Source organism: Oncorhynchus masou, chromosome 19 (assembly GCF_036934945.1).
Source record: "Oncorhynchus masou masou isolate Uvic2021 chromosome 19, UVic_Omas_1.1, whole genome shotgun sequence".
Lineage (NCBI taxonomy): Eukaryota > Metazoa > Chordata > Actinopteri > Salmoniformes > Salmonidae > Oncorhynchus > Oncorhynchus masou.
The window spans coordinates 4599572-4609284 of NC_088230.1; the positions used below are offsets into that span (position 1 = coordinate 4599572).

The window sequence follows — 9713 nt, forward strand, 5'->3', positions numbered from 1 at the left end:
CCTTTGACAAAGTAGGCACTGCTTATCATAGGGCGGCAGCAGCACTCACCTAAAAAAACAACAACATATGCCACCGGTTGAGAGATTATTTTTTTTTTTGTGTGTGTGGGGAGGGGATAATGTGAGGTTTTATGTGTGGTTGAATGTCAATTTAGCTCAGAAAATGCCGCCTTCGTCAATCTGCATCCATAGGCGTCCGCATATTCCTGCCTAATGAGCGGGACGGCCCTGTTACTAAGTTGTTGCCCATGTCACTGACATCCTAAGTTAGTAGTTCAGAAACCGAACATCTTATATGGTTCCTTGGTTAAACTGAACAACAAGCCACATAATTTACGGTTTCAGTGCCAGACAGCTTATACAGCAAGTGTCGACTTCAACTGGTAAAACGGCAGGTATACACCTATGGCCAATACCGTTTAAGCAGGGTTACTGTGTAAACAGTTATTGGCCTTTATTCTACAAACAAGTAGGCTACTCATTGTCATAAAGAGTTATCTCAACATTTCTTTCAATTACTAGTTCAACATTGTGATGTCATAAATGTTAACAATAAACAATTAGTCACTGTGATGTCATAATAGAGTTATTAACCAATAATTTGACATTGTGATGTCATAAAAGTTTATTGCTGCAACCAAAAATCAGAATTTGCTCTCCGTGGTGCTGAAACGGGGAAACAGTTTCAAACAGAAAACACTCACAATTCCCTCCACACAAATGCGTAGCAGTCTAGCCTTCATCTACAGTGCCTATATTGTTCATTCGTTTAATTGTTGCATTGGGATTACCAATCTGTTTCCAATCAGACCTGCCTGGCCAGTGGAGTTGGCTATAATGGACCACCGACCACGGGACAGCTTCCTTATTAGAGTCTCATTCCTTTCTGTGATGGAAATCAATGGTTTTTGATACTGTAAGATCCAGCTCATCTGAGCGCATTGCAAGGGAGGCTAGCCACGGTGGAGAAAGATGAGAGCTGTAGAACTGTAAAACGTGAAATAACGGTTGCGTATAACGACTCGGCCCATAGGGAAGAGAATATCCTTCTGATCGATAGGACTATAGGTCATTGAACACATTTTTAAACTTGACGGTTAAAAAACGATGTCCTAACTAAAATTACTAAATAAATTATTATTTATGGGTATTATGTATTCCAATGCATAAAAGCACTCCTCGCCTCCACAATCTGTGTCTCTCTCCATCACCTCCTGGGATTGTGGAGGCAGGCGGGGGTTTCCCTAACTTTTCAGCGCAACCACAGGAGACGCGTCACCACCTTGGGGTTTACCTATCCTTAGGCTCATACATCAAATCACATCGATCACATCGCAAACTCCTGGCACTGCGCCATCAGTATGACTATTCCTATTGGGTCATAGAGAGAGAAAACATCCCGGACAACGCATCTGTAGTGATAATAAAGTATTTGAGTTTCTTACCTCGAAATGTGACTTTGGCGATTCTGTCCCCTTTTCCACGAAGGTCCCGGATCGTCTTAAGGTGGACTAGAAGAGCCATGTCAACTTCGGTACAATACAGCACTTCAGGAAAAAATGAACTTTTCCTTCACAGAGCAAAAAACTCGTATATTCTGCTGATAAGCGTATCAACCAAATGTTCAATGATCTCTGAACCTAGACCCTCTCATTGCGTCTTTGGTGAAACAAAATCTCCTTCCATTCCTCGTGAAGCATCTGCTTTATCTCCTTTGACAGAAAGAAAGGAAGGATGTCCAATTACTCATAAGCTTTCGTTTTATCCCGCGCTATATGATTCGCGACTGCTGAGTCTCGCTTATCCAGGTGACTGCCTAGCGCGTGTGGTGAAGACAGGGGTCTGCGCTTCGACTCGCGGTCATACCGAGGGAAGGGGCGGGAGAAAGTGTCTTGGACAGGGAGGGTTGCATTCTCAGATAAAAATGTTTACCATTTTTGAGAGGAAATCCACTATACAGAATATTATGTGTGTATGTATTGATATGTAGGATATGTGTGCCGTTTTTACATGTATGTAGTTCTGTCCTTGAGCTGTTCTTGTCTATTAATGTTCTGTGTTATGTAATGTTTCATGTTCTGTGTGGACCCCAAGAAGAGTAGCTGCGGCTTTCGCAACATATCCTAATAAAATACCAAAATACAGAATGGGGTATCAATATTAAAAGTCTGTTCGGGAATTCAATTTTATTTCATTTTATTAATACCAAAAGAGCCACTAACAGTTTTGAACATGCATCAATAGGCTAGGCCTACATGCCAATTGATTTGTGTGACTTGTGCGGATCTAATTCTAGATGAAAATTATGTTGTGATTTAGCTACATTTATCTTGTAGTGTACATAGGATAGGCCTACCTTGCAAAAATTTGTATCTGTCAGTGGCAACCAGTCATCCAGGGCTTGTGGAGCCTCACTGTCATGCCCTGACCTTAGAGATCCTGTTTATGTCTCTATTTTGGGTTGGTCAGGGTGTGAGTTGGGGTGGGTTTTCTATATTCTATTATTTGTATTTCTATGTTTTGGCCGGTAGGGTTCTCAATCAGGGACAGCTGTTCTATCGTTATTTCTGATTGAGAACCATACTTAGGTAGCCCTTTTTTCCAGCTGTCTTTGTGGGAAGTTGACTATTGTTTATGGCACATAGCATGTAGTGTCACGGTTTGTGTTGTAGTGTTGATTGTTTTGTTGGCGTCATCTTTTCTAATAAAAACAAAATGTAAGCTCACCACTCTGCACCTTGGTCCTCTTCTTTTAACGGCCGTGACATCCACCACTTTTGAGCCCCATATTTTCTGCAAAAATAACTGTGCCCTACTGCCCATTGTGTGCATGTTGCTGTTTTAAATGTTTACTGTTGGCTATCTTCATCTTATCCGACTTGCCACAACTGAAGATCCTTTAAGAAAAATAAAGTAATGCTATTGCTGTAAAAATAGGCTGTCCTGCTCCTCTCCTCTCCTCTCTACCTAACTAACTAACCCTCACAGTCCATTCAGTTTCCATTAAGTCCTGTTAGTTTGGCTGCTCAGCCTACCTAAATGATCCCTCACCCATCATAGCCCTGCCATTCCCAACCCATCAGAAAAAAACACATTGAAATAACCACAACAATAGCATTCCAAGTCATTCGAATAACCAAAATCATATAAACATCCTCAAATAGAAACAGCTGTACCTGGGTGTATGTGCATGTGGTGGTGATCAATAGTACAGTCAATGGGCCTCAACATCATCTACTAACCGGACAGCTCTATAGAGGCCAGAACCAAACCAATCAAATCAAATCAAAGTTTATTTGTCACGTGCACCGAATACAACCTTACAGTGAAATGCTTAGTTACAGGCTCTAACCACTGGTGCCAAAAAAAGTTGTGTGTGTGTGTTTGTGTGTGTGTAGGTTAGTAAAGAAATAAAACAGTAGAAAGACATTTGAAAAAAGAGTAGCAAGGCTATATACAAACACCTGTTAGTCAGGCTTATTGAGGTAGTATGTACATGTAGGTATCGTTAAAGTGACTATGCATATATGATGAACAGAGAGTAGCAGAAGCGTAAAAAGAGGGGTTGGCAGGTGGTGGGACACAATGTAGATAGCCCGGTTAGCCAATGTGCGGGAGCACTAGTTGGTCGGGCCAATTTAGGTAGTATGTACATGAATGTATAGTTAAAGTGACTATGAGGAGAGAACCGTCTATGAACCGTCTATGACTGGGGTGGCTGGGGTCTTTGACAATGTTTAGGGCCTTCCTCTGACACCGCCTGGTGTAGAGGTCCTGGATGGGAGACAGCTTTGTCCCAGTGATGATCTGGTCCGTACGCACTACCCTCTGAAGGGTCTTGCGGTCGAAGGCCGAGCAATTGCCGTACCAGGCGGTGATGCAACCGGTCAGTGATGCAACCAGTCAGGATGTTGCAGCTGTAGAACCTTTTGAGGATCTCAGGACCCATAACAAATCTTTTTAGTTTCCTGAGGGGGAATAGGCTTTGTCGTGCCCTCTTCACGACTGTCGTGGTGTGTTTGGACCAATCTTGTTTGTTGTTGATGTGGACAAGCAATTTGAAGCTCTCAACCTGCTCCACTACAGCCTTGTCGATGAGAATGGGGATGTGCTCAGTGCTCCTTTTCCTGTAGTCCACAATCATCTCCTTAGTCTTGGTTACGTTGAGGGATAGGTTGTTATTCTGGCACCAGCCGGCCAGGTCTATGCCCTCCTCCCTAAAGGCTGTCTCGTCGTTGTCAGTGATCAGGCCTACCACTGTTGTGTCATCAGCAAACTTTAATGATAGCGTTGGAGTCGTGCCTGGCTATGCAGTCGTGTGTGAACAGGGAGTACAGGAGGGGACTGAGCACGCACCCCTGGGGAGCTCCAGTGTTGAGGATCAGCGTTGCAGATGTGTTGCTACCTACCCTCACCACCTGGGGGCTGCCTGTCAGGAAGTCCAGGATCCAGTTGCAGAGGGAGGTGTTTAGTCCCAGGATCCTTAGCTTGGTGATGAGCTTTGAGGTACTATGGTGTTGAACGCTGAGCTGTTGTCAATGAACAGCATTCTCACATCGGTGTTCCTTTTGTCCAGGTGGGAAAGGGCAGTGTGGAGTGCAATAGAGATTGCCTCATGTGTTGATCTGTTTGGGCGGTATGCAAATTGGAGTGGGTCTAAGGTTTCTGGGATAATGGTGTTGATGTGAGCCATTACCAGCCTTAGTAGTACGATTCAATCTTAACCCTGTATTGACGCTTTGCTTGTTTGATGGTTCGTTGCAGGGCATAGCAGGATTTCTTGTAAGCTTCCGGGTTAGATTCCCGCACCTTGAAAGCGGCAGCTCTACCCTTTAGCTCAGTGCGAATGTTGCCTGTAATCCATGGCTTCTGGTTGGGGTATGTACGTACAGTCACTGTGGGGACGACGCCCTCAATGCACTTATTCATAAAGCCAGTGACTGATGTGATGTATTCCTCAATGTCATCGGAAGAATCCCGGAACATGTTCCAGTCTGTGATAGCAAAGCAGTCCTGTAGTTTAGCATCTACTTCATATGACCATTTTTTTGGTGCTTCCTCCTTCTTGCTTGTAAGCAGGAATCAGGAGGATAGAGTTGTGGTCGGATTTACCAAATGGAGGGCGAGGGAGAGCTTTGTACGAGTCTCTGTGTGTGGAGTACAGGTGATCTAGAATTTTTTTCCCTCTGGTTGCACGTTTAACATGTTGATAGAGATTTGGTAGAACTGATTTAAGTTTCCCTGCATTAACGTCTCCGGCCACTAGGAGCGCCGCCTCTGGGTGAGTGGTTTCCTGTTTGCTTATTTCCTTATACAGCTGACTGAGTGTGGTCTTAGTGTCAGCCTCTGTCTGTGGTGGTAAATAAACATCCACGAAAAGTATAGCTGAGAACTCTCTGGGCAAGTAGTGTGGCCTGCAGTTTATCACAATATACTCTACATCAGCTGAGCAAAATATAGAGACTTCCTTAGATTTCATGGACCAGCTGTTGTTTACAAATATGCACAGACCCCCCCCCCCTCCCCGTCTTACCGGAGTGTACTGTTCTATCCTGGGGCAGTGTGTATCCCGCTAGCTGAATATCCATGTCGTCATTCAGCCACCATTCCGTGAAGCATAGGATATTACAGTTTTTGATGTCCCGTTTTTAGGATATTCGTGATCGTACCTTGTCTAGTTTATTGTCCAATGATTGCACGTTGGCGAGTGATATTGACGATAACGGCAGCTTTCCTAGTTGTCTTCTGCGGGTCCGGACGAGGCATCCGGCTCTTCATCCTCTGCGTCGCTTCCTTTTGCAAATAATTGGAATGTCTGCCCTGTGGGGTGTTTGGAGAATATCGTGTGAGTCCTGCTTGTTGTTGTTGTTGAAGAAATCTTTGTCTAACCTGAGGTGAGTGATTGCTGTCCTGATATCCAGAAGCTCTTTTCCTCCGTAAGATACGTTTACAGAAACATTACGTACAAAATAATTGACAAATATCGCGAAAAAAAACACATAATAGCACAATTGGTTAGTAAAACGGCGGCAATCTCCTCCGGCGCCATTTATAAATATATAGCGAGTGAGGCCATTCACAGCCAACCACTCAGGTGGGTGAGGGCATACCAACCAACCGTTTTTACGTGGTTCTTCTAGACAGATTTAGTGACCATATGTTCTCCAGATTTAGCGACCAATAGTTTTTACATGGTTCTTCAGATCACCGGATTCTGATCTGGTATAGTTGAGATGTTGAAGTACCCAGAAGAGGAGTTGTTTCCGCGTCCAAGATTGCAGACAAGTTATCCTGCAATATGTATGGGGCTGCTGTCACCACCCTCCACATGCGAAACCATCAGTGGTAGTGGTCAGTGACCATACCCTCACCACTTGGGAGCTGATGAGGGAATACGAGTACCTGCGTCACGAGCAGCAAGAGATCAGGAGGGTGTGGTCTAGACCCTCCCGGCCTGAGTCATAGCCACGGAAGAACAGGTACCACTGCTACTGTCTGGACCACCACCATTCTAGGCCTTCCTGGCTAGAGACATCGTCACTGCCACTGGAGTGCCATCAATGCCGGTACTCCCCGAGTTGGCCTGGCTACTCCCCTGAGAGACACGACACCAGGCCCTCCCAGCCTGAGTGTTCACCATCTCCACTGTACCATTGGGGCCCCCACTACGTCCCGAGGTGTCCCAGCTACTCAACAGATCTTCGTGGCTCCAGGCCCCCCTGGCTGGAGCTTACTTTGTCTCTGCCACTGCCATAGTGTCGGGAGCGCCACCTCCACCCAAGGTGGTCCAGCCCCTCTCCCGACCGACGACCCTCTAGGCCTCCCTGACCAGAGGCACGGGAGTGTCAGGTCCACTTCTGCTCCCAAGAGAGGCCTAGCTTCCCAGCAGATGACAAACAACTCCAGATTTTGCAGTCCAAGACATGAAGGTCTGCACCCTCCTCAGCTAGCTCTTCGACTAGCCACAGTTAAGGAGACTCACGCTCCAGCTGTGGAGCCACAGCCAGACACTGCAATGGGGACTGTTCTGGTTGCAGAGTCGTCCTTTCCTCCCAGTGGGGATCCCCTGCTAAACAAGACAGATGCTAGGGTGCCCAAGGTTCAATTGTCTGCTACCCTGGAACCTTCAGCATCAAAGACTCCACCTGCTCTCCCTCAGGAGCCCCTCACTAATCCTGGCCCAATGCCCAAGCCCGCGCTGAAGTCGTTGCCTGCACCTTGGATGGAGCCACAGCCTGCAGCTACTGCAGAGGTCAAGTACAGGCCAGACATTGGGGCCTCTCCAGTCACAGCCTTGTGGGACCTGCCGGTCCCAGGCCTGGAGTCCCTGCTGGCCCCACCTGATAGCACCATGCTAGTTCTGGCCCAGAGGGTCCTGCTACCTCCATACCTTGCCTCAGGGTTCCTGTCAGACATCAACCCGGGTGACCCACCAGATGTCACCCCTGATGTCTCCCCTGACCTAGTTGTCCAGTACCCTTCCTTCCTGGTAGGGTCAGAGTTCCCTTCCCAGCCGGTAGGTTCAGAGTTACAGTTTTGGGCCTACTGGCATGTGTAAAGTGTCATGGCTTTGAGTGTCCTGCCCCTCAAGTAGGTCCAGTCTATCCTGCCTCCATGATAAGGCTAGAGTTCTCTGCCCTTCCAGTAAGTCAAGTATGTTCTGACCCTCAAATAGGTCTAGTGTATCCTGCCCTGCATGGACTGCAGAGCCCCCTGCCATGCTAGGCCATAATTAGCTACCCCGTCTGCAGGTCTGCAGTCTCCTGACCTGCTCAGATCGCAGCCCACTGCCTTATTTATTAGGCAGTTGCCTATCCCACCAGGTTTATAGCCTCCTGTCTTACAAGGCCCCAAGTTCATTGTACTAGGCTCGCAGTCTCCAGACATAGTCCGCACACAGCTCCTTAGCCCGCCTAGCTTAGAGCCTTCTGCCCTGCTAAGCCACAAGTTACCTGTGCTTGGTTCTCAGTCCTGAGCCCTCATCTGCGATCAGTCTTTAGCTTTAGGTCATTGGTCTCCAGCTGCACTAGTTCTGCTGTCTCCAGCATTTGTCGGCCCTCAGTCCCTAGCCCAGGAAAGTCATCAGTCTCCTGTCCCGCTAGGCACAAAGGTACCAGTTTCTCTAGTAGGCCCAGTACTCAACTCTTATCTAAGTCCAGCATCAGTTTCCCTGGCAGGTCCAGCATCGTTCTCATTGTCAAGTTCAGAGAAATTTTCCCTGCCAGATTCAGAGTTGTTCTCCCTGTCAGGTTCAGAGTCAGTTTTCCCTGTCTCCTTGTAGCACTCAACTCTGTCATGAAGTGCTTTGAGAGACTAGTCAAGGATAATATCACCTCTACCTTACCTGGCACCCTAGAACCACTTCAATTTGCTTACCGCCCCAATAGATCCACAGACGATGCAATCGCCATCACTCTACGCACTGCCCTATACCATCTGGACAAGAGGAATACTTATGTAGGAATGTTGTTTATCGACTATAGCTCAGCATTCAACACCATAGTACCCTCCAAGCTCATCATTAAGCTCGAGGCCTGGGTCTGAACCCTGCCTTGTGCAACTGGGTCCCGGACTTCCTGACTGGCTGCCCCCAGGTGGTGAAGGTAGGAAACATCACCTCCACTCTGCTGATCCTCAACACTGGGTCCCCACAAGGATGCGTGCTCAGCCCCCTCCTGTACTCCATGTTCACCCATGACTGCATGGCCAAGCACACCTCCAACTCAATCATCAAGTTTGCAGATGAAACAACAGTAGTAGGCTTGTAACCAACGATGACGAGAAAGTCTACAGGGAGGAGGTGAGGGCTCTGGGAGTGTGGTGCCTGGAAAATAATCTCTCACTCAACTTCAAGAAAACAAAGGAGATGATTGTGGACTTCAGGAAACAGCGGCGGGAGCACACCCATCTACATCGACGAGACCACAGTAGAGAAGGTGGAAAGCTTCAAGTTCCTTGGCGTACACATTACTGACAAACTGAAATGGACCACCCACACAATGTGGTGAAGAAAGAGAAACAGAGCCTCGTCAACCTCAGGAGGCTAAAGAAATATGGCTTGTCATCTAAAACCCTCGCAAACCTTTACAGATGTACAATTGAAAGCATCCTGTCGGGCTGTATCACTGCCTGGTACGGCACCTGCACCACCCACAACCGCAAGGCTCTCCAGAGGGTGGTGCGTTCTGCCCAACGCATTACCAGGGTCAAACTACCTGCCCTCCAGAACACCTACAGCACCCGATGTCACAGAAAGGCCAATAAGATCATCAAGGACATCAACCACCCGAGCCACTCCCTGTTCACCCCGCTATCATCCGGAAGGTGAGGTTAGTAAAGGTGCATCAAAGCTGGGACTGAGAGATTGTAAAACAATTTCAACGACATCAGACAGTTAAACAGACATCACTAGCACATTAGAAGCATTTAGGCATAGACTAGGAATCACTGGCACTTTAAGGAATGGAACACTATCACTTTAAAAGGATGAATCCCTTTTTTTCAATTTTCACCTAAAATGACATACCCAAATCTAACTGTCTGTAGCTCAGGCCCTGAAGCAAGGATATGCATGTACCATTTGAAAATAAACACTTTGAAGTTTGTGGAAATGTGAAGGAATGTAGGAGACTATAACACATTAGATCTGATAAAAGACAATACAAAGAAAAATCCTGATGAAGTTTAATAATGTATTCATATCTGGCATTACT

At 46.8% G+C, this 9713-nt stretch overlaps 1 protein-coding gene across 1 annotated transcript in view; it reads right to left on the reverse strand.

Annotated features, from left to right (window-relative positions):
* LOC135505729 (otoferlin-like) overlaps positions 1–1812 on the reverse strand; it is a 141205-nt gene extending 139393 nt beyond the window's left edge. The window contains exon 1 of the mRNA XM_064924804.1: positions 1446–1812. Within this exon, the coding sequence (XP_064780876.1) occupies positions 1446–1524 (79 nt within the window). The 5' untranslated portion in view covers positions 1525–1812. The remainder of the gene's footprint in view (positions 1–1445) is intronic.
* Positions 1813–9713: the final 7901 nt, after the last annotated feature.